At 40.0% G+C, this 25471-nt stretch overlaps 1 protein-coding gene across 5 annotated transcripts in view; it reads left to right on the top strand.

Moving 5' to 3' along the window:
* Window positions 1–25471, top strand: part of STX17 (syntaxin 17) — a 51535-nt gene that overhangs the window by 19957 nt on the left and 6107 nt on the right. For 3 of the 5 annotated variants that reach the window (XM_068936350.1, XM_068936348.1, XM_068936349.1), the window contains 2 exons: window positions 7143–7208; window positions 20464–20686. In XM_068936350.1, coding sequence (XP_068792451.1) covers window positions 7143–7208; window positions 20464–20686 — 289 coding nt within the window. The remainder of the gene's footprint in view (window positions 1–7142; window positions 7209–20463; window positions 20687–25471) is intronic. The other 2 variants (XM_068936352.1, XM_068936353.1) reach the window with 1 other exon arrangement.

Raw genomic sequence — 25471 nt, 5'->3', positions numbered from 1 at the left:
TTTTGTTTTAACAAGTTGTTATAAGGAAAGCATCCCAATATTCTTTCCTTACTTTTAGGTCACAGTGGTTTGCCACCAGCTGTTCTGAATAGCTTACCGCTTATATTTGTCTTTCTCTATATAGATTTTTTTAACAGAGGCAAGAAAAAGAGAGAGAGAAATAGAGAGAGATTGGATTCTTAAAGTGAATAGAAAAATAATTGCCTGTATCAAAGTTTTAGCATGCTTATATGCTTCTTGTAGACATTACCTCACACTTGATAGTGAAATGGCTTTCTAGTCCTGCGAAACCGAGTATGTTCTAGAGCTTCCAAGAAAAATTAGTGTCATGTTGAATACTTGCATACACTGTGGCAATGACTGTATTAGTGAATTAAACATGCCCAGGACAGTTCTCTTGTTATGGGAGGGCTTATATCCATATTAGTAAACCCTCATACTCTGCAAAGCCGGGTGGCTGCATCCACAATTACTAATTGGAAGCGAGTGCCTGTCCTCCTTAATCATCCTCAGGAATTATTTTTATGAGTGCTGTTTGGCCTGGGCCAAAACTATGCCAGGAATTGTTCTAATAATTTCAGGTTGTAGAGATGATCAAATTTCAGACCTGAAACATTCTTTGTTTATTAATACAGATGTAGCCTGTGGAAAGAGAGAATTCTTTTTTTTCAGGGAAGACGGATATGAGATTGACTAAATGAATGAAATTTTCTTTGCCAGATTTCTGCCTCAAGTAATTTGAGGTTGGGGAGATGAGAGGAGAAGACAATATATCCATGTACTCATTTCTGAGAACTAGGCATTGCTTTGCCTAGTTTGAGTGATAATCCTTTTTTTAATAGCAGTGACATGCTTTGCAACAGTAGCTTGAGATTCATTTGAGGCAAGGTCTTTGTTAGGACTACACTTTGCTGTGCCTGCAAAAATCTGCCATATTTCGGCCAAGAATTAAGATTCTGAAAAGAAGTGGTTTGCAAGTGCCCAAAATTGGTTAGAAATTACTAGAACTTTTTTTCCGGAGTTGCTGATTTGATTGATCCTGAATCTGAGAATGAAAACAGGGAGATTATTTTCTATGTTCGTACTGTCTCGGCCTCTAACTTTCCTTTGCTGATGTGCAAGGGGAAACTGAAACTCTTTGTGAACAGAGGATAAAGAATTGGGGGGGAGCTTGTGCAGAAGTCCATGAGGGTGGAAGGAGAGAGAGCAGAATGGCGGGTGACTGTGGGAAGAGCTGTGGCTGCTGGCGCTAGTGATGGGAGATAATCATCTGACACTTTCCTAGTAAGGGGATCCAGTAAGCATAAAAACTGCAGTATTCAGAATTTGAAAAGTGTGGTAGTATATAATATTTGCACAGGCTGAAGCAGTAGCTCCTAAATGAGATGAACTATTTTCTCAGTCACAGCATACTGTTTACTCTGTGCAGTTCTATAGTTGTATAATTTGTAATGTTTCCTAAATGCCATGGGATTTTACTTTTTTTTTTTTTTTGGCCTGGAATCAGTCACTTTGCTGCAGCTGATGCCGCGTTTTGTTCTAGCGGCCAGCAGCTGCTTTCTGTTCTCCAGCTTCTCCTGCAAAGAGCAGTTAATTGAGTTACTCTGCCTTGGAGCCACACTGTGCAGCAGTAGAGATCCAGAATTAGAGTGTAGCTTGCTGCTGGGTGAGAGGATGAGGGAAGCAAGGAGCCTCAACTGTTAAATTGCTGTGGAGCTGTGCGGCCTTCAGGCATCCATGCATGCATCTGTCAGTGTGTGTGGCCAGTACCTAGCAGTGGCTGTAGGACTAGCTAATGGCAACTAGCAAAGAATAATATGGGAGGAGGACTTAATCCAGAGGTGGCTAGAGGGGAGCATGATAGGGATAATACCTTTTCCATTCAAGCTGTTATAGTTGCATAGAGACAGTCTTGGTAACTAAGTTCTTCCCTTCTCTCTCTAACCAGAAGCTGCGCAACTGCCCCTGGAAGCAACATGCATCTGTCAAAATCAGTTGTTCCCTAATCCCTCGTGGTTGCAGAGCGTATTTCTTCAGAGTCGGCCTATGTTAAAAAATATTTGAAAATATATCTTCAGAGCAGTGCTCCACTTAACATCAGTGGCATCTATGAAGGTTCGGCAGTGACGCGGAACCGTTATTCAGAGTCTCAGGGAAGGCATCTGGGAATTAAGGGATGCAGTTGATAAATATCTGCAAAGGAGTGGCATAAAAGCTATAGCCATGCCTGAGATGAACAAATGGATGGTCATTGGAAAAAGTCATAGTGTGTTGATAGAGAGGGAACTGACTTGTCAGTATGGAATGGGAAATGGTTAGCAGGGCACGAATGGTTTTGTTGCGCTTTGAAAATGAAGATAGGCTTTCAGTTTATGTATAATGCAGTAACCTGGGAGAGGTGAAGGAGGGGAATGCCAAGTTCAAAACTGTCAGGTTAAGGGAAAACCTATATACGGAAGCGTTATGCTTGGATGCTAGTGGGACAAAATTGCATTTGTTAAGGAGTGAGATAAAGAAATAGCAGTAATTTAGATACGATGTTACGAGTGTAACTGTTTTGCTGCTTGAATTTTGTTGGAAAAGTATAACTTTGTACAGCTAAATAGAATCTTTGCTAAGCGTTGCATGTATATGTAAGAAAACCCTCACTTCTTTGGGGTTTATAAACATCCTAACAAGAAGCTTCAAAAGGTGTGGGTTATTGTACTGAGAACAAGGACATGATCAGTTATCGTACTCTGTAGTCCTTGTTAGTAGTTTATCAGTGTGAGAAATGATCCTTAAAATTACATTTTGCAGTTCCTGGCCATGAGGAGGGATAGCCAGCTACTTGTTGGTCCTGCTGAAAATTGTCTGTGTATTTTAACAAAGAATAATTATTCTGTATCTAGCCAGATATTGTTACCAGGGTATCATGGAAGGGGTGAAATATGCTCCGCCTAACTTGATCTTGTTCATGGGTTGGTAACTGAAGACCTTTTTGGCCCAGCGACTCATGGGATTTAAGCCTTCCTGTTTTGCAGGCAAAGGGGAAATCTTTATAAAGATATTTTTCTATGGCTAGAAGAAAATGCAGGCAATATTAGCACTCAAGATGAAATGAGTCTTTAGGTTACTTGTGGTTTAATACTCACTGTGTACAAAGCATTGTCAGAGAAACTCATGCTTCACCACAGCTAAGTTACAGGCAATACAAACCACAGTGTTTCTGTGATGGTATTTAATGTCCACATTGAAATACCAGGATACTTTATGAGTAATTGCATTTTATATTTTGACTATAATAATATTTATATTTTGAATCTGATGTGTTATGTCAAAGACTCCGATTTGGACATTTCTTGAGGTTTTTCAGGTTGCTGATGATATCGATGTGAAGAATGTTTAATCAAGGTAATTAAATTTGCATATCAGAAATTCTTTAAATAATTTTTAAAACAGATCTTAAAATTAAGGTGTTAACTGCTTTTCCTGAACAAAGCAAGAAGTGGCAGCAACATGTAATACAGATGTGTCTTTTTGATTTCAAAATTCCGTTAATTACAAATTTCTGTGTCCTTAGAGAGCGTAAGTCTTGGTGACTGGATTTGATGTGAGTGATGTGATGTTTGAATTAGTAATTAATAGACTTATTAGACACAAATAACTACAGATAAAACCTATGAATAAAAAATTAGTCACTATACCAAGAGGTATTAACAATACTGGAAAACTTCAGAGCCTCAACGTATTAACAAAGAATATAAGACTTAAAAATTTAGGAGAAGTAAAAAGTCTGAGTATAAAGATAGTTTCTAAATGCCTGATTTTTTTTTAAAGTACACAGTCACTATAATGTTCTTTAAGCTTGAAAATTCCTTTAAATGCTCTTGAAATACTTCTCAGACTTTAAGAACTATAAATATTCCAACATTTATTCTATCGATAGGTTTATGAGAAGATGAGAATTAAAATATGGCAATTCTGAATTTGAAATCTGTCACTCTAGATAGTTTTAGATTATCAGAACACTAGTGAAAGTAGTTGAAATGCTTCCATAATCATTTACATTTTTATCTCTTTAATATGCATTTTAGCCATAGTGAAAGTGTTACAGTACTTTTGTGAGCTCTTAGCATCAGCAGCTTAAATGATTTTCTGTAAAATGCTTCTTGTAAAATTAACTTTCAGCCACGTAAACCCAACATTCCTGAGGGTAAAAGGATAATTTTGTAGAATCTAGTCCTGTTTATTTTACAGGCTACTTTTAAGCAAAAATCACTAATTATGTCAAATTGCTTAGAGCAGCAACATTATTTACTTATGATGAAGCCAATATCTCTAACCTCATTTCATGAATATTGATTTAAACCTTGGGTTCCAGAGATAGTCCAAACAATTAATCTACTAAATCACTGTTTGAAGAAACTATAAAATCAATATATAATGAAACTTGACCTTGAGTCCACCTTTTTAGAAAAAGTGTCTGCCATCAATTCACCATTGCTTCTTAAAGATGACAGGGAAACACTATTTTGAGTCTTGACTTTCCATATAAGAGTTTCTGGTGTTCCAAATTAAAATAGAGTTTGTTAAAGACCTGGGAATTACTTCCTTAAGAAATCAAGACTCCACATCATTTTTCTGTGTCCTGTTTTGCTGAAGAGTTCTTGTTTTCTCAAACACGTTATCTGGATTTGATGGCCTTTCCCTCCAAAATAGGGAATAAAAGGCATACTTAACCAAAAACCTGTAGAGTTATCAAATTTATGTTAGCCTCTGTTAGATGAAAGCAATTGTCATAATACTACAAGAAAGTGGAAATGTTGGCATGCTGCATGTATACATGGAAATGAGCTGGTCTTAAACTTTGTTGGTGATTGATAGGCAACAATTCTTTAAAAAAAAAAAAAAGAAAGCTGCACGCCATGGCATGCTTTTCTCTGTTTTTCTCTGCTCTAAGTTCATTTCCCATGACTGTGCCAAAGTCAAAGGATCTTGCGTGAAGTGTATTTTTCCCATGGGCTAGGAACCGTTGATATGGTGGGAAGATACATAAAGGGCAGGTGACACAAACTGAGAAATTAAGAGATCTGGATCTTACTGCATCTTTCATCACAGTGTATACCTGGTATAAGAGAATTATGGTAGAGATTTTAGAAACATTGGTGGCTGTTACCCACTATACAAGTGAATGCAGAAGATATTATGAAACGCTTTTGAGTTCTCCATGTCCACTGAATACTGCAAAGGTCTCTTGCGAAAGCAGATTTTCAGAAGTGAGTTGGAGAAATGGGGAAAAAAGGGTTGAGTATCTGAGAGCAACGCTGTATTTTGTGTTCCTGAGGTAGAATGTATTTGGCAATAGCACAAAATAAAGCTGTTAAGATTGCATAGGTATTCTTACTTCATAGACCTCACTTGGCTTTACATTTATTTGTTAATGATAAAAGGAGGTGAAGTCATCTGTCCTCAAGGTTTGCTCTCCAGACTGACCTTGATTCGCCCAAAGTGAGCATCGCCCAGGAGCATGGCAGGCTTTGTGGTGAGCTCTGGGGTGACTCAGAGAGCGCAACATGGAAGAATTCCCAGCCCATGAGTGTCACTGCTCCGGGGGAATTAGTTGGATTCTTTGAGGTGATCCCTCGCACAGCAGAAGTTTCAAAGCGCATTGTAATAGAACTGCTGCATATATAAAACAGATAAATTTGTTGAGCATTTCTGGTAGAAATTATAAAGAGCAATAAAGGTTTCCTGTTGTATTCTTATTCTTCTAAATTGGAAAACAGGGTTTTTTATTATTCAGCATGTTAACAATATATTGCAGTCAGTTGAAATTGAAAAGATAATTTTTCCCCAAATCCCTCTTGTTCCACCCTCAGAAATTCATGTTTCCGTACTGTTTCAGGGATGACTGAATTGGAAGAGCTAATATTGATACAGGTTTTTGTCTATTTTATTTTAAAGAACAATGGCAATAGTTTTAATGGCATAATAATTTGTGCAGAAGTTGCTAGTTTCCTAGAAAAATAACTTTAATCTAACTTAATTGAAACTAAACCTTTTTCCTTCCATACTGCTACAAAATCCTAACATGAAGGAACTGTTTTCTCTGAAAATAAGTAACTTCAGATTCCTCATCATACTTTAGGAGACCGAGTATCTTGCAATCCTTATTGCTCTGGTCTCTATAATTAAAAAAAGGATTAATAAAAGATGTGGGCTGTAGATAAAGAGATTTTTTTTTTGAGGAGCATGAGCTGTTAAGAAATTGAAGAACTAAAATTTACATAAGACACATCAGAAGTCATGCTAAATATTTTTGTTCTGTCATGTGAATGATTAGAAAAGAATATTCTAATATTGTTGAGTATTTTAATGCATTCTTTGATGGTTTCAGTGCCTACCCCAAGAATCGCAGTTTGTACTACTCTCTGTTGTTTTATTAAGGGTATTTTCTTTTGTGATGGAGATGTCTCTGTATTAGTCTATGTTAACTAGCAATACCAGGGATTGATTTATTTTACCGATGAGAAGAAGGTTGTATGTGATGATACTGATAATTTTGCAAACCTTGCTTTCTGCGATTGGAATAATTACTGTGGCCTCTGTCCTGTGAAAAGAGCTGTACGGGTAGTTTCCCACTGAAGTTAGTGGAGCTTCATGCAGATACAGAATCTGCTTTGATGATTCTCTTAACTGTGTGTGTAACTATATAAAAAAGGTAAATGTAAATGAGGACAGTAGTGGCCTGTAATGAATGCAATTGCCTTTGCAAATAATATCTCGTATACCTTGTGGTCTTACATGACTGCTACTGCTTATCCCCCACTCCATTCCTTTTTCTTCCTTCTGCCCTTTATTTTGCTGACCACTAAGTGAAATATGCCACAGCAGTATCTGGATACTGCAAAATCTCTTTGTTGGTAAAAACTGTTACTAGAACCCTGGTTATTTGTGATTGAATGAAAATACATTATCCCAAATTATTCACAGAATATATTGCCATTTACTTGTCTAGTTTTGCAGTGGGAATGCCTGTGACTTAGCTTTTCTAATCTAAGTTTTGGAATATTAAAGTGATTATTCAGTGAAGTTGTCTTTCTGTGAATAGGCAATTGGTAAAAATTGCAATTATATGGAGATTTTTTTCTATATTTTAGTATCAAAGATGCAGGCTCTGGGGCAGATTACATGAAGAGCACATCAATGCAGGACGGACAGTTCAGGTAAAGATATTAAAATGAGTGCGATGTTAATGGAATTAAATTATATACATAGTACTGGTTACCTCGGGGACAGATTTTAACAGAGATGTAGATTTGACAGGTAGCTGATACCCCTTGACTTTGTTTAAAAAGTAGGGATTTCCTAGTTGTGTCCTGTGAGCAGATACAGTCACAATTTTTTTGAAACTGCTGAAGGAGAATATGGCTTATCAGTGGGAAGTTTCAGGATCCTTGAACAAACACTTTCTAGTTAGCTTTTCAAGTAAGGTATTTTTACAATAAATTCTGCAATTGTGTGAACATACTGTGAGGTTTTAGATTATTCCAAATGCACAAGTGACTGCTGGTATCTAAATAGTATATAATATTTATATATAGCTTTGAGTCATGCAAAGTTTGGAGACTCTGGTCTTTTGTTAACTGTATGCTTACATTACTAAATTAGAAGATTAGGAATTGCAATAGTGAGGTAGTTTTCATTTTAAAGAATGGTTTCATACCAAACACAGAACATCCAGACTACTAGTCTGGTGTGCAGATCTGTTGTTAGATGAGTAGAAACATCAAAAGAGATGAGTAGAAACATCAAAAGATGAAATAGCAGACACATTTCCGCGCATGGCATCATATCAGTGACTTCATATGTGGTGAACTGTAACTCAGCACACAGAGAATGTCACATCTTTTTTTAAAAAAAGCAGATCTTGATCAAAACAGTGCAGAAGCTAATGCCAGACATCTGCCTTCCCACTGTTGAACAGCACGCAACCCAAGAAGATTATTAGTACAGAAAAACACTAAGAGCAGATCTGCACTGCAAAGGTTTGCTGGAACAGATACAGCAGCTAGGTGTGGTAACACTGCTGTACTGGGAAAACTCGAGGGACAGACATACCTTTGCCAGTAGAAGAGGCATCTTGTTTTGGTTTAATGTATGTTACTCACGGGACGTGACTGTAGCTGGAGCAAACCTTTTCTGACCTATGCTGCATCTAGATGAGCAGACTTTGCCAGCAAGGGTAGTGCAGTCCTGAAACACTGAATTCCGTAATTCTAATACTATAAATTGTCATTTGGTGCAGTGCCCTATTGGCTCCCATGGGAAATAAGACCAGACTAAAAATGAAAAAAAAACTCAGAAAGAAAAATTAAGTGAACAACGGTATTAAACAGAGGGCAGAGCTAGAGTTATGTACATGTCACTTGATGACAGTATCTTTTTTTGAGGAAAGAAAGGTGTTAATGTGCTTGTTTAGCATAACTGATATGAAGTTATATGTAAAGCCCACTTGATTGTTCTGTTATTTGAAGCTTTGAATGTTTATTATGTTTTTCACTAAGCATTTTTGAAATTTGAATATAAAATAAGTTTGTTCTTAGTCTCCACGTGCCGCCAAAGACATCTTCCAAAGACAGTTGCAAAATCAGTTGTATTAAAACAATAGCATTCTAACGGGTGTGGGGTAATAGGCACCTGTTTGCCTGTGTCCATGTTTTTATATATTTTCACATCTAAGGGGTGAGGAAGGCTTTCCTTGTAGCTTTCTTATCATCTGTATCATTTGTTTAGCAAGACAAAAAATCTATCAATAATTAGCTATAGAAATAGCTCTTATATTGAAGATTTTGTTTTTAGATACATTAAATGCTTTAGTAGTAAGAAGGCGTATTTGTCTCTAGAATATGTTTGTATTGAGTCGAAAGGCTGCCATTTTCACTTTCAACCAAAACACATTTTCTAATTTTTTAATTAATACTTTGTGCTTTTAGATCTCGATGAAAGTATGCATTAAATTGGTACACATTCTGAAATTGGTACATATTCTGATACTCAGAGAGCAGAATAAATATCTGGGTCCATGCAAGAAGAGTAGACTAGCTTTGTTTTAATTAAATAGTTAGGACTCTGGAGTACTTGATAATAAATTATATGACATGTAGAATGTGTTTGCTATAAGCTGTTTAAATGTTTACCAATGGACTTACGTTCTGTTTGTTTGCAAAGAAATCAGATTAATTATTGTGATACCAAATGTTCTCTGCAGCACACACTTTACTCTCAGAATTAGAAGTTGTAAAAATACATTAGGAATTCCTAAGTCAATATTGACCCAAGGCATCCACCACAGGTTTTAGACAAATATATGCACAGCCACTCTACATTTAATCCATGCGCACATAATTAGCCATTTTTCTGAATTTTCAGTTTACCCAGAATAATTACTTCTGTTGTACTTTTGATGGTGGTCAAAAGTATAATAGAAGTATAGATGAGCATAGCTGGATACCTCTTCTTTCTGATGACTGGACGCTACATTAAAAACTTCTGAAAGGAGAATGGACGGAGACAGTCAGACGGAGAAACTGGGGAAATCTGCTTTGTATACGACGTGATGCCACCCTTTCAAAAATACTGAGAAAACAGCCCTAGTATATTGTGTCATTAGTTTTCACAGATGTGCTTTTATAGATGTTCCTTCTTAGGGATATTCCACGGAGCTTTTAAACTCCTAGGGCCTGATTAAATAGGCAGTTTTGCTAGGCTTTGTCCACATATATGCTAATTGTACTGTACAATTAATTACTTTAAATTAATTTCAAAGGAATAGCAGTACTTTGTTTTAACAGCTAAGGAGTGACGTGATCATACTCAGAGGAAGCCAAATACTGTCGTTATTACAGAGGATATAAGACATTGAACAAAATAGAAAAAATACCGTAGATGGTCTGGCTTGGGTCTATATCCAGCCCACAAAAGGAGACCTTATTCTGTAAAACACACCTAGGCAAACCTAGACTCTCTACTGTGGTGTTCCAACTTGAAAAGTAACTTGGAAAATGTCAGATTTTTTTTTCTCTTTCATGCTTTCCATTTTAACTGCAAATAGTTTACAAGTGAAAAAAGGTTTTTCTGTCAGTCAGCTTTGAAACTCAATCTGCTCTCTTTTGCATGCATCTCCAAACTTACTTGTGTTGGCTCTTATCTTCTGTACCATCTTTACACTTCTGCAGTCTTCAAAGTAAGTTCTTGTTATCCTTCTGGAAGGCCCCACAAATAAACTTTGAGAACAAGAGAAGCAGACTAGATGAGCGTCTCTGTTGCTGCAAGAGACCGTTTATGGTATCAAAGCAGGGTCATGTAAAATCAGCTGACTGTTGCAGTCTGTGGCTGTCAGAAGGTTAAACATATCCTTAAATTCAGACTTTGTAAGATTTATGCCAAGAAATTTGTGACATACATCCTTTATTACAGTACTTTGAATAAAGTCTAGAGAACATAAATGAAGACAAGATTACATTTGCAGAGGCAAGCTAGTGCAATACTTCCCCAAAACTCCTATTTAAGTTTGAGAGGGTTTTAATATGATGGGTAGTTTGTTTGGAGGCACTACTCACTTCATAATTTAAAACAACAAGGTGTAGAGTGGAGGGAAAGTTAACAGACAGAAGATGAGAGAAAAAGGGCTTACTTGTTGGACATGACAGATTCTATGACTTCCGTGTGCTATTTCAGCATAAATAGTTTAGGTTTAAAGTGTAAAATGTTCCAAAATATATATGGCATTATATTTCATGGTAATATAATCAAGGAGAAGAAAAAGAGAATGGGAGCCGCAGAGATCAGTGTGGCAGTGACATGACCACAGTAATTCAGTTAGCTGGTAGCTTTAGGAACAGTGTGGGCTGGTGGAGACAGAGTAAGTGAAGTGCTGGAGCACTTTCTGAGCACTCTGGGAAAATGAGTTTTACCAAGGATGTGTGGCTAGAACAGATACATGGGATTTTAAGGTAGCTGTTGCTGGGATGGGCCTTTGATGGTACCTTATTTTTTGTCATAACTGATAAGAGATACCACATGTTGCCTGGAAGAGACGAAAGTCATGAGTAGAAAAGTGATCCCGCAGCTCAAGTCCTTTCTGCCTTTGCAAGGACTTTGGCTTCATCTCAGCCCTTTGACGTTTGTGAGAGGTGTGATCATTCAGACCTGGTGTTTTCTCCTGGGCACCGGGGCCTCATTTTGGGTCAGCACTGAAGCACTGAGGTGCATTTATACTGTTCGTTACCACATCTTTTCACTGTGTTCTTAGTACGTGCTCGTACTTAATCTTAACGGTATGCTGTGGCAGTGTAGCCCAGCCTCTGTGATGTGACACAGTACTGCAGGTTGCTGCAAGCGTTTGCCAGCAGTTGAAGAGGAATTGTTTCCTTCTCTGTTGTCATCAGTTACTTTTTCTCAAATGTAATAAAAATGCTGGTACAACACTTGTGGTGATATTCTTGATTTTTACATATTTGAGTGTGAAGTGATGGTGGTATTTTAAGCTGGCCAACAATAAGGCTACATAAACACAGCATCCAGTTTTCATTGAGAGTTACATTACTTTGAAAATTCAGCAGTCACCACTAGTGAATAAATTTACTGCTCTGAAGAACAAATATTGACAAAAGGAAAAAAATAGAGAAGTGTTACTTGTTTGTAGGAATGAGGTTTACTGATTTGCTGAAAATTGCTGTTAGGACTTCTGCATTTTTTAAGGGAGTCTATCACTTTGTTCTAAACATCTGTAGAGAAACTCCCATTCCTGAGCTGCTTAGTAGCAGCAGAGTATGGGAAGATACTTTGTGTTTTTAAAGAGAATTCTAAAAATGGAAAACTTAATTCTAATTCCTCATCTTTCTTACTTAAATCTGTGTCCTGAGTAATAGGGTAAGCTAGTGGGTAGACATGTGTAGTCACTTTCAGCAACAGTGATTTTAAACCAAAGAAAAAGTTTTTAAATAAAGCTCTCTTACTTGTCTTGTTGACACCTTCTGGGTCCACAGCTTCCCCAGCATGCAGAATGCGAACTTAGGGTGACCATTGACAGAGGGTGTTTACAGGTACTCCTCTGTCCACAAACAAAACTCTTGCTGCACTGTCCAGCTTTTACAGCATTTTCCTGCTTTGCTGCTATGCGGATAATGAGCTACTTTTGTCTGCTGCCGTGTACATTTGAACAACCCCATTTGAGCCTTTGATTCCAAGCACAGCTAAAGGATGATGCAGATGCTTGATGGATACTAATATGGCAGGCAGCAACTTTATTAAGGGACATAAAACACAACCAAACAATCGAGGATTTTTCAGTGTGGAGGTACATCTGGACGGCTCAGAAGAGACCGAAGGATCTCCAGTGCCTTTTCCCAAGGCTCAGATTTTTTCAGCATCACTCAATCTTTCTGACTGCTGGCATGCTCCCATGCCTTCTTTCTTCTGGCCCCAGATGCTGGGACTTCCACTGCCCTTAAAACGTGACAAATTTGAGGCATTTTTCCTTCCCAGATCTAAACCATTCCTGTTGCTGTTTCATAGATAACTTTGCGTTTACATCTCAAAATATTAGAAAGTCTGGAAAGAGAGGATTCAAGCATTTCTTATTGATGTGCAATTAATTACTGATATCACAGCTGTCTAATTCTCCTTTCAATTTTGTTTGTCGTTCCCTCCTTTTGTATTGTATTTTCTGATGGCAATTTGTAATTGAGTCTTTATTTTTTATGAAATGTGTTTGTAAAGATTTTGAAAGGAACAGAGATGCAGGGCACCTTAATTATGTTTGACTTCTTTGTTTTTTAGTGTTGGATGTGCTGATAGAGTCAATAGGTTTTTCACAGTATCTGTGAAAATCAAGCCACTTCTGATTTGCATTTCTGAAAAACATCTGTTATATTTATTCACAGCATATAACATCCTAATGGGTCTCCCAGACTTACCTCCATATTTGTGGACACTTCAGGAAAATCTGGCTCAAACTGTGCGTCACAGAATCGTTTAGGTTGGAAGGGACCTCTGGAGATCATCTAGTCCAACCCCCCTGCTCAAGCAGGGACCTCTAGAGCAGATTGCCCAGGATCACATCCAGACGGGTTTTGAATATCTCCAGCGAAGGAGACTCCACTACCTCTCTGGGCAACCTGTTCCAATGCTCTGTCACCCTCCCAGTGAAGAAGTTTTTTCTCAGGTTCAGGTGGAACTTCCACTTCAGGTGGTTCAGTTTCTGCCCATTGCCTTGCGGGCACCACGGAGAAGAGGCTGGCCTCATCCTCTTGACACTCCCCCTTCAGATACTTGTACACATTGATGAGATCCCCTCTCAAGTCTTCTCTTCTCCAGGCTGAACAGGCCCAGCTCTTGCAGTCTTTCTTCATAGGAGAGGTGCTCCAGCCCTCTAATCATCTTGGTAGCCCTCCGCTGGACTCTCTCCAGGAGTGCCATGTCTCTCTTGTCCTGGGGAGCCCAGAACTGGACACAGTACTCCAGGTGAGGCCTCCCCAGGGCTGAGTAGAGGGGCAGGATCACCTCCCTCCACCTGCTGGCAACACTCTGCCTAATGCACCCCAGGAGACCATTGGCCTTCTTGGCCACAAGGGCACACTGCTGGCTCATGTTTAACTTGTTGTCCCCCAGCACTCCCAGGTCCTTCTCGGCAGAGCTACTTTCCAGCAGGTCAACCCCCAGCCTGTACTGGTGCATGGGATTATTCCTGCCTAGGTGCAGGACCTTGCACTTGCCTTTGTTGAACTTCAGGAGGTTCCTCTCCGCCCACCTCTCCAGCCTGTCCAGGTCCCTCTGAATGGCAGCACAGTCTTCTGGTGTGTTCGCCTCTCCTCCCAGTTTAGTATCATCAGCAAACTTGCTGAGGGTGCACTCTGTCCCTTCCTCCAGGTCATTGATGAATACATTGAACAAGACTGGACCCAGGACTGACCCCTGGGGGACACCACCAGCCACAGGCCTCCAACTTGACTCTGCGCCATTCACCACAACCCTCTGAGCTCTGCCACCTAGCCAGTTCTCAATCCACCTCACCGTCCACTCATCTAGCCCACCCTTCCTGAGCTTACCTGGGAGGATGTGATGGGAGACAGTGTCAAAAGCCTTGCTGAAGTCCAGAAAGACAACACCCACTGCTCTGCCCTCCTCTACTCAGCCAGTCATGCCATCAGAGAAGGCTACCAGACTGGTCAAGCATGATTTCCCTTTGGTGAATCCATGCTGACTCCTCCTGATCACCTGCTTGTCCTCCAGATGCTTAGTGAGGACCTCCAGGAGGAGCTGTTCCATCACCTTTCCAGGGCTGGAGGGGAGGCTGACAGGCCTAGAGTTTCCTGGCTCCTCCTGCTTGCCCTTTTTGAAGACTGGAGTGACATTGGCTTTCTTCCAGTCCTCAGGCACCTCTCCTGATCTCCAGGACCTTTCCAAGATGATGGAGAGTGGCCTAGCGATAACATCCGCCAGCTCCCTCAGCACTCGTGGCTGCATCCCATCGGGGCCCATAGGTTTGTGGATGTCAAATTTGGACAAAAGATCTCTAACCCGATCCTCCTCAACCAAGGGAGAGTCTTCCTTTCTCCAGCCTTCCTCTCTTGCCTCCAAGGTCTGGAATTCCTGAGGACTGGCCTTAGCAGTGAAGACGGAAGCAAAGGCAGCATTCAATAACTGTGCCTTCTCTGTATCCTTTGTTACCAGGGCACCTGCCCCGTTCAGCAGCAGGCCCACATTTTCCCTAGTCTTCCTTTTGCAATTGATGTATTTGAAGAAGGCCTTCTTGTTGTCCTTGACATCCCTTGCCAGATTGAATTCCAAACGAGCCTCAGCCTTCCTTGTCGCATCCCTGCACACTCTGACAACGTCCCTGTATTCCTCCCAAGTGGCCTGTCCCCTTTGCCACATTCTGTACACTCCCTTCTTCTGCTGGAATTTTGCCAGGAGTTCCTTGCTCATCCATGCAGGTCTCCTGCCCGCTTTGCTTGACTTCTTCCTCAGAGGGATGCACTGCTCTTGAGCCTGGAGGAAGTGACGCTTGAATATTAACCAGCTTTCTTGGACCCCTCTTCCTTCTAGGGCCCTACCCCAGGAGATTCCCCTAAGTAGGTCCCTCAAGAGGCCAAAGTTAGCTCTCCTGAAGTCCAGCGTTGCAATCCTACTCATTGCCCTGCTCCCTCCTCGTAGGATCCTGAACTCCACCACCTCACGGTCACTGCAGCCAAGGCTGCCCCCAACCTTCACCTCTCCAACTAGACCTTCTTTGTTCGTTAGTACAAGGTCTAGCATTGCACCTTTCCTCGTCGGCGTCTCCACCACCTGGGTCAAGAAATTATCATCAATCCTCTGCAGGAACCTCTTTGACTGTTTGTGCCTAGCTGTGCTGTCTTCCCAGCAGATGTCAGGGTGGTTGAAGTCTCCCATGAGAACCAGGGCCTGTGATCATGAGGCTACTTCCAGCTGTCTGTAGAAGGCCTCATCAATGACTTCCTCCTGGTCAGGTGGCCTGTAGTAAACCCCCACAACAGTGTCACCCATGTTACCCTGCCCTTTAATCCTTACCCATAGGCTCTCAACTTGCTCTTCATCCACCCCGAGGCAGAGCTCCATACATTCTAGTTGCTCCCTCACATAAAGAGCAACTCCACCACCTCGCCTTCCTGGCCTGTCTTTCCTAAAAAGCACATAGCCATCCATGACAGCATCCCAGTCGTGCGAACTATCCCACCATGTCTCTGTCACTGCAATGAGATCATGGCCCTGCGACTGCACACAGATCTCTAACTCTTCTTGCTTATTCCCCATGCTGCGTGCATTGGTGTACAGGCATTTCAGAGAGCCAGTCAAGCACGCAGGCTTCCCAGGAGAGGTGCAAGAGGATCCTCCATAGCCATGTCCCATGCTGTCTCCCCTGGTTGTATGCACCCGCTGGAGGCATCCTGACTTGAGCGGTGTTTTACTGTCTCCCCTGCCACTATACCACTCCCTTTCCCCCATCTTGCCTAGTTTAAAGCCCTCCGTACCAGGCTGGCCAATCTGTTGGCAAAGACACGCGTGCCCCACTTGGTAAGGTGGATCCCATCGCTCCCCATCAGCTGTTGATCTTCAAACAGGGTCCCACGGTCATAGAAACCAAAGCCCTGTTGCCAACACCAGTGGCGCAGCCAGCTGTTAACTTGGAAAACTCGTCTACTCCTCCTCCTGTCCTTCCCCCTCACAGGCAAGATTGAGGAGAAAAAGACCTGGGCTCCCAGACCCTTCACCACCATTCCCAGAGCTCTGAAGTCCTGTTTGATTGTTTCCAGTTTGCCTTTCGTGTCATTAGCACCCACATGGAAGATCAGCAGAGGGTAGTAGTCCGACGCGTGGACAAGCCTTGGCAGTCTTTCCACGACATCTCTTATTCGAGCCCCTGGCAGGCAGCAAACCTCTCTGGACAAGAGATCAGGTCGGCAGATAGGTGCCTCTGTCCCCTGCAGCAGGGAGTCACCCACAACAATCACTCGCCGTTTCTTCCGGGGGTTCCTGCACGGCACAGGGTCTGCCAGGCCAGTTGCCTCCCTTGGAGCCATGCCCAGCTCCTCCTCAGCTTGGAGGGCGCTAAACTTGTTCTTCAAGGGTAAGTCTTGAGGAGGAGCAAGAGCCTTTCTCCTTCTGCGAGAGGTCACCAGCTTCCAGCCCTCTTCAACAGCGTTATGATGCACCTTTACACACGGTGCTGAGCCCTCTGACACCTCCGCTGCAGTGGGGGCAGGGGACTCCCGGAGCTGAACAGTCTCCGAGAACGCCCTGTCAATCTCCCGCTCATCCTCTCGGATGCTACGCAGCCTACTAACCTCCTCCCGTAACTCCTTTATCTGGTGACGCAACTGGTCAACCACAGCACACCTCACACAGGAGAGCTGACTGTCAGCCCAGGCCCCACGGAGAGGCCCCAGGCACTCCCTGCAGCCTCACACCTGCAGAGCTGCATCTGCTGTCCGAGGGTCTGTCTGGGTTGAGGCCTCAGACACAGCCGATGCAGCACCTCCCGCAGCCACTGGGGAACGTGCTCTGCGGCGTGTCATGACCATGCCCCGGGGAAGGACACACCACTGTGCAAAATGTGCAAAATGGAGAGGTGCCTTCCTTGCCTGCTGCACAAACTAACTGCTGCCTCTGTTGGCTGTGCTCTGGGAGCTGTGCTCTAGGCCTGGCTCTTATATAGGCCTCTGCCTAGCAGTGACTCACAAGGGTGCTTGACCCACCCAATCAGGAGCCACCTGAAACGAAAGCCCCAACTCCCTCTGACCAGGGCAGCCCAGAGAGCTGGTTAGCAGCAGCCCCACCTAGCTAGAACTTCCCAGGAGAAGTGAAGTCAAGGTCCCCTGCAGGAGTCCTTGCCCAGCTCTCCCTTCCTGCTAGCAGCAAGCACCGTCTAGTTCCTCGGGGGTCCCCGGAAAGTCTCCCCAACTTCCAACAAGGCCCACAAAAGGCCCAGGCAGAGCCCAGACACTGCTGCGCAAACTGCTGCGTCTGTTGGCTGCCTCTGTTGGCTGCGCTCTGTGTCCCTGCCTCAATTTTTCCGTCTGTTCAATAGGAGTAATGAACTTTAATCCAATAAAATCCTTTGAGACTCAGGGATGAAAGCACTATGCAGTAGCTATGTAACATTATTGTTTCATTATATAAGAAAAAATATGCAAACAACATAAAGCTGGGAGAGACTGCAGGATTCTGATGGAGAGGACAGAATTAGAATTCAAAGGGGTTTTGAGAAATGACCTGAAAAATTAGCATGTATTTGGATAGAGACAAGGACAATCATTAGGCAGGAATCCTTGGCTGTATAAATCCAGCATGGGAAACAGCTGTTTGGGTAGCAGTTCTGTATAAAAGGACTTGAGAGACACGAACTAAAAGTGAGCCAATAATGTGATACTGACACAAAAAAGGCAAATAACACGGTAGGATGTATAAACAGGAGCACAGCCTGTGCAGTCTATGGAGTAATCTCTTTGCTCAGCATTAGTAGGATCTCAGGTGGAATATTTTGTCCAGTTTGGGCAGCACACTTATACGGAGGATAGGACTGATAAAGGAACTGTTCAGGGAAAGCAATGAAAATGATCAGAAATTGAGAAAACGGGACTTACCTACAGAGGCTGAAAAATAAGAGTTACTTTGTCCAAAAAAGAGACACCTGGGAGTGATGTGCTGTGTGTTTGGAAACGTGAAAAAGATAATTGCAAAGAGGGTAGGGCTGGTCTTTCCCCATGTTTTTGACAGAGAGGATTAGAATTACATCGGTTAAAGTGCTGCAAGAAAGATCTCTGTTAGACATGAGGAAAAACGCTATAACAGTTAGGACACTGAATTCTTGCAATATAATGTGTAAGGAAGTTGTAGGCTCTTATAAACAAATCCTTTTAAGACCAGAAATAACAATTTTCTATTGTTTTTACATTTTAAAAAAAGGTTACTTCTACTAGGGTATATAAATAAAATATGTTTCATCTACTTCCTGCTTTTCCAGGTAAGCAATATTGCTTTTTTAAGGAATTACCTTTTCTTGATTTGCATTAGTGAAGAAAATCTTTCTTTTACTAATCAGTCACTGGTGGTTATCCATTCTCTTATTCTACTGTGAGAGGAATACTCAAAACAAATGGTACATACTGCAGTGAATAATGTACTTTATTGAATCTCCTTATAATGTAATGCAATGAATATTATTTTTATTGCAGCTTTAATTTTTTTATAATTATGTAAAAACTCTGTCCTAAAACAACCAGTTATATAATTTGAACTATAAATTTCTTGTATTCGTTTTTAGGAAAAGATTTGTGCATTTTTAAATTTTAAAAGCCTAGGCAATAAAAACCTTTATTTTTGCTATAGACATTTATCCCACAGGAGATGCATACACACAAAGTGTTCTTGCCAGTTATGAATAGTTTCTGTCTTTTTAAAACTCTTGTATCTAAAGAAATATTTCTGTATCTTGTAATTGGGATTCCAGTCCAACATTTGTCTTTCTTCTGAGAAGAAATATGAATATTGTGAAAATTTTAAGCCTTCTCCATTGTCCATGAAGATGTCTTTACAAAAAGAAAATGATTATTTTGGAAAAATAATCTGAAAAATTTCGGGGTTGGAGATTTTCACATCCCGAAGTGTACTGATCACCACAAAGAGTCACTGCTTGTTACAAAACAAGTAAATTTTGAGAAGTGTTTGTTTATTTTATTCTGATATTATGTTTACTTGCTGCAACTTGTGTAAATATTTTGGCAAAGGACTAAATTAATCACAGACACCAAAATAACTTAAACATTGCATCATTAATTAATTAAACAGTTAAATCCTTTATTCTTTATCATTCCAAAACAAACAAACAGACTTCTTTACTTGGAGAAGAAAATAAAGTGTAAAACTGACACCAAGAAGACTAAAACATTGATGGAGATGACTGAAAAAATATTTTTTATTTTGGGATTCACTGCTCCTAGTGATAAATTAGTTCATCAGAGAAGATAATATGTACCATTTCTTCCTTAAACTTTGGTTCTCCTTATGAGAAGGAGAGGAAGATAGCTTGATTTTCCTTGTGGAACATAGGCCGCTTCTAAAAAGACTGTAATCAGTGCATCCGTGTGAGCACTCAGCGCGCTGGGTATGTAAACTATTCTGTACATTCAAAATTCCATTGAAGAGGGAGTTGCCGCCATCCTTTTTTTCAATAGAGAGAGAGCTGAGTGAATTCACATTGAGCAAGAAATTACAACATACTTAACAAGCTGGTTGTGATGTACTGGCATCTTCAAGCAAAAACTCTCAGAAATACTTTCCATGATGCTGTGCCTTTGTCTTTACAGGTCATGAGTTCTGGCTGGGATGATTAAATTGTTGTCTCACTCAGTGTCTCCATCAGCTATAGGACTGTCACCTGTCTTGCAAAGAATAGGAGAAGATAGGTCATTTACTCAAAAGGGCACAACTTTAGGTTGAGTTACCTTAAATGAGTATAAGCAGCTTCTCTGCAGATTGCTGTATTTCTTATGGGACGTCTCCTCTGCAGGAGCGGAAAAAGTCCAGGGAATAGCACAGAATCTGGGAGACCAAGGATGGGTTCAGGGGAAGGATTCACTGTATTATCAAAGACACTGGCTTGTGGAATAATAAGGGGCATCTTTGACAGGAAAACCAGCTGAAGTCAAACAATGCAGGCTGGAAAAGAAACTGGATGTGGAGGAGAAGTGACCCGGACGGATTGCTTGAGAATAGGAATGTTTGAGTTTTATTTGTCTTAGCTTATTAAAACTTAGAAATTGCACTTTTACTGATTATTTAAAAGGTATAATTAAAGATAATCAGGATGATAGTTGCTTCCCAGCTGTGTGCTTCCCAGCACGCAGAAGGTGTCTGGTGCTCTTTCATAGTAGTTACAAAATATTAAAACTGTTACAGCAACTACGAGCCAATATGAGAGAGATGGAGAAACTTTGTTTGCGAGTCCGGCAGGAAGACATCCCAATTCTGCAAAGAATGATAAATCCAGTTAAAGAGGAAGCTTCATTTGCCATAAAAGAGTTCCTACAGCTCCATTCTGAATCTGCAGAAGAACTTAAAAGGCAACTTGAAAGACAGGAAGATACCTCTTTAACCAGATCTGCAACTGTAGGAGGAGGTAGTAGTATATCATTTCTGTATCTGTTATATCTATATTGTTGTATCCTGACAGTGTTTTCTGACCAGATATAATTAAAATAAACAAGTTCTTAGATTTTGGTTGAATAATAATTGTTAATCGAGAAGCGGATTTTCCATCCCTGCACCATGCTTTTCTCATGGCCTGTTAATACAGTATTATGTGACTAAGTTTAGATAAGTAGAGAATGCTTTCTTCAAGTATCTTAAGATATAAGATAGATGTGACCTTCCAGGGAAAAGGGCCTCAAGTCTTGAAATAGAAGACTGTTCGTAGGAAGAGAAATACTTTTAACGTTCTTGTTTCCTGGTAGCTCAATTTCTTTTTCTCCCTTGCAAATCACTTATCACTTGCAAGTGATCATTTAGGCCATTTTCACTGAGTTAGTGCTTGCAGTGTCAAAAGAAAAGTAATTTTTATATGTCAGACAGCATAACATGCTGAAATATCTGGAAAGGAGGAGCACTTCATATAAAGGAGAACATGTCTTCATGTAGCGTTTTGTCTTGGTAACTGGCAAGAAAGCAGGAAACAGTATAAATCCATGTAAATGAAAGATTTTGAAAACACACACAAGTCAGACATATTTGCTGCTTTTCCATACAAACTCTGCCTTTTGTCCTTTATTCTTCTTTCTTCTTCCCCTTATGCTCTGGCACTGGCTGGAATTCTCTGCAGCTGATCTGTGATAAAGCTGGTTACATCAGAATTAAATCCTTCTACAGAACAGTAACTAGTTGGATTGCAGCAGTAGCAGTATTGTTTCAGCTTGTTTGGAAATGTAATGTGTCTTTAAAATTGAAAGTGTTTTTTCAGTCAACGGTACTGTAGAAAAACATGAGCATATTTTATTTAATGAACTTTCTTATTGCTATGTGCAGAACTACAAGAGCTGTTTCGAATGTAGTTAAACGAGGAGGAAAGTCTAATGGGCAAGTGGAGAGAAAAGAAATACAGGTTTGGAAGACTGGGCTTGCTTTTGAATGTCATGTGCGATGGTGTCAGAAAGTCTTACTAAAGTCAGGATAGACTAAATATGCACTTTCTCTCTTCCTCCTAGGATAGTAGAAAAGAAATTAAATTGTTTTGATATGATTGACTTTCGACATGTGAATCTTGACTGTTTTCAGCATTCTTTAGCTTTGAGATGTTTCTGTATTGATTATTCAGTAATTTGTTCAAATGTCTTTATGGGTTTCAGAGTTTGGCTGCTTGCTGCATCCCCCTTCCCCTCCAAAAAACATAAAGATAACAAATGAGTCTGCTCTTTTGCAGTCCTCTAGGATCACCTCACACTCTCCACAAGTTCTCAGAAATAATGTTTGGTCTTTCAGAGGTTGTTTCTTAAATACTGTAGAGTGAATTTCCTCAAATCCTGAAAACCTGAATCAAACTAGCTCATCTAAATATTTTTAACCTATTCTTTCTGTTTGAGCCTATGCTTTTTTCTTATTAGAATTAATTGCATCAAGTATTTGATCACAGCTACCTTTTTAATGAAGACTGAAGTAAAATAGGCATTCAGTATTTCATCTTTCTCTGGGTCAACCATTATTTTCTCTCTTTACCTGGTAATGGACTTATACTTCCTTTGTCTTCCTCTAATTTCAGTGGTATTCATAGAAACCGTGCTGCCATTTATGCCCCGTGGTAGTTTTAATGTATTTGCTTCTTAGTCTTTGTGATAGAGATCTTCCATGCATAAATTATTCCTTTGTACTTGTCTTAACTGAGTGTCGAATTTTTGATTCCTGGTGCATTAAAGAGCTCTTGCTGAAGCCATACTGGTTTCCTGTTTTTACACCTTTTCCTCTGCATCAGGACAATTTACTGTCACCTGGAGTAAAGTATATTTTTTTTAGTGTCTGCCAACTCTTCTGCATTCCTTTACTCTTCAGGAACTTCTTCCTGGTAGCTCCTGCTAATCAATTTGCTGAATTTGTTCATATCTCTTTTCGGGAGAGCTCATTGTCTTTGGTCTTTTGCTCTCAGTCTTTCCATAGACTAGTGAACTCTGGTATGCCGTGATCTCCTTCATCCAGATTACCTGTTACTTTTAAACTCACTGCAAGCTCTTCTCTGTTATGACCAGAATAAAATCTAAAATATTTGTTCTTTTAGTAACTTGCTCCAGTTGTCCTCAGTACATTCTGATATTTTGCAGATGGCAAAATTCCAGCCTCTGGAAAGGCTTTGTCTTCTCTAACTGCTTTTCTAACAGTTACATAGGTTGTAAACGGGAACTACAGTTTAATTTCAAAGAACAGGCTTAATTTTTTTAATCTGTAATACCTTTGAAGTACGGAGAAAATTGAGCATAACTACACTTTAAAAGACAAGAAATTGATCAGAACGATTGGGATGATAATAGAAAAATATTACTGGAATGACATGCTCCTACAAGTCAGCTCAAGAACGCAGAAATAATTCACCCTATATCAAGTGAAACATACAGGCAGGCAGACAGCTAAATATAATTATATAGCTCTTTTTTTTTTTTTTTTAAAGTTTGGCTGACTGTGAAAGCAGTTCGGTTGAATTACTAACCCAGATGCAATGTATTGCCTGTTCTTTTGTGCTTGGAGGCTACAGACCTGAAAGTAAATCTTGGCTACTGATCCTAATCAAAGAAGTTCAGTGTGCCCGTTCTTTGTCAAAAGTTGCTTCCCATCTAGTAGAGAAGGAAGGAGTTTACAAATTCAAATTGCTAATTTAGGAAGCATGACAGTGAAATGATGTAGTTCCTTCCCCCTTCACCATCCTCAGCTCAAGTCTAGTAGAAATAGAATTTAATTGCATTTTATGCAAATATTAACAAAAGGTGAGACTCCTCTCTTAAAATTACTAACATCTTTTAACTCATATATTCTCATGTATTGAATTTTCCAGAGCATTAGATTTTCATCTCAAATGTAATGAGGTGTGAAGCTGTTGTGTAAAGTCTGTAAAGATGTTTTATATTATTGCATTGCTGTGGAGATGCTGTAGGTGAACTGGTGGAGCCCCTTTCATTCTCAGTTCTATTACAAATGGTGTTAGGCTTGATAAGACATGAACTTCTGAATATAAATGTTGTACTCCTAGTTTCAGCCCAGATGATACTTTACCTTCTCCAGCCTTCTTATTCAGTACGTTACTTTTCTGAAGTGAGGAAGGAATTTTCTTGGGAAGAATTTTTTCACTAGTTTGTTACTTATCAGAGAATGATAACAGTGTAAACCCACTTACAATTTTAAGTTCTCTTGAATGTGTAGAGGTCATACAAAGCCTTCAGTATCATTTATGTCTTTTGGGGTGTGCGCTTCTCCACAGTAGATCTGCGTAGATTGTTAAGGACAGACCAGAGTAGGGAACATCATATATAAGGGTCCAGTTTTGCTTAGTGAGCTTTTTGTAATTTGAATATATGCTTACATTTGGATATATGATGAATTATGCAGAAAGTGGGAGAGGGATATTTTGGAATTGAGTGTATAATATTAATTAATCATATATTATAGATCAAAAATAGGTTCTGGAAGAATAGAAGATGATTGTAGAAGTTGAAGTTCTGTCAGTGTCTGGACTTTTAGGGGAGGGTGGGCAGAAACGATTAGAAAGACAATCCAACAATCCCAAAATAAAATTCAGAATCACTTAACGCATCCTTGTTACTCAGCTACTCTGCTCACCTAATAATTATGGCTGAGTATCATTGGCCTCATTGACATTAAAGAGACTTCTGCTGTTGATCCTAGAATAGTAAGATTTAATCCTTACTGTTTTTTGAGGTGCTGAAGAAAAAATATTGAAAAACTGCCAAATGTTATCAAAATATATCATATTTTTTATTTTATCTTAAATTAATTCCATGAGCAAGCATACTGTATTATTAGGCTTTTTATTGAATATTATTATTTTTCTTTATTTTGCATGATTTGCATCTGTTGTAGTAACAGTTACGTAATATTGTTATAATAGCTTGGCATATTCGTTGTTCCTAAGGAAGATTTTAATGTGATATTTACACTTTAATATTATTAGACATATCTAACCAATCTTCCTTATATTAAGCTTTCTCCTGCATTGGCTCTCCTGTGGAAGTAAACATCAGTGTTCTACTAAAGTAGCCATCTTCTTGAGAAATGGAAATTGTCTAAATGAACATGATCATTTACATACATATGGGCTGTGGCCTACCTCTCATACTCTCAGGCTTTTCCTTAATCTTTACTGTGACAAGCCAAGCCAGACTTGTTTGTTATTACTTCTGAATTACTTGTCCGTAATTAAATACTTGTCCATTATATCCAAAATGGTTCAAGGCTGAGCTCTTGGACTGGAGGAGGCACGTGTATATCATCTGTTCATCATAGCTGCTTCCCACCATCTTGCCTTGCTGCCTTTTGTTCCCCATTTTTTCCACAGCCCCTTCTCTTCCTGTCTTCTCTAGTCGACCCAGATGATTTAGAAAGGAAGGTGACTGAGAGTCTCTCCTTTACGCTGTTGAGTTTTAAAAGTCTGCCACCCTCACAGTAACTTTACCTAATTGGACACAGCATTTAATGTTGGGGGCATGTTACCAAGTTTTCAGTGCTTTTACTTTGAGACCCTTTTTTTTTTTTTCAGCTTCTTTTTGTCCTAAGTGACTGAAAATCAAACTAGTAGCATAATAATCAATCATAAAATGAATAATTGCCTGTTCAGTTTTGGAAGTGCGGTGTTTTTGTGTCGTATGTAAATGAAAAGCTTTTATTCCAAGCTCTGTTTTCTTCTGCAAAATTTTAA

Source organism: Struthio camelus, chromosome 2 (assembly GCF_040807025.1).
Source record: "Struthio camelus isolate bStrCam1 chromosome 2, bStrCam1.hap1, whole genome shotgun sequence".
Lineage (NCBI taxonomy): Eukaryota > Metazoa > Chordata > Aves > Struthioniformes > Struthionidae > Struthio > Struthio camelus.
The sequence above is the reverse complement of the archived record's forward strand: the minus strand, read 5'-3'. Positions and strand labels throughout refer to the sequence as shown.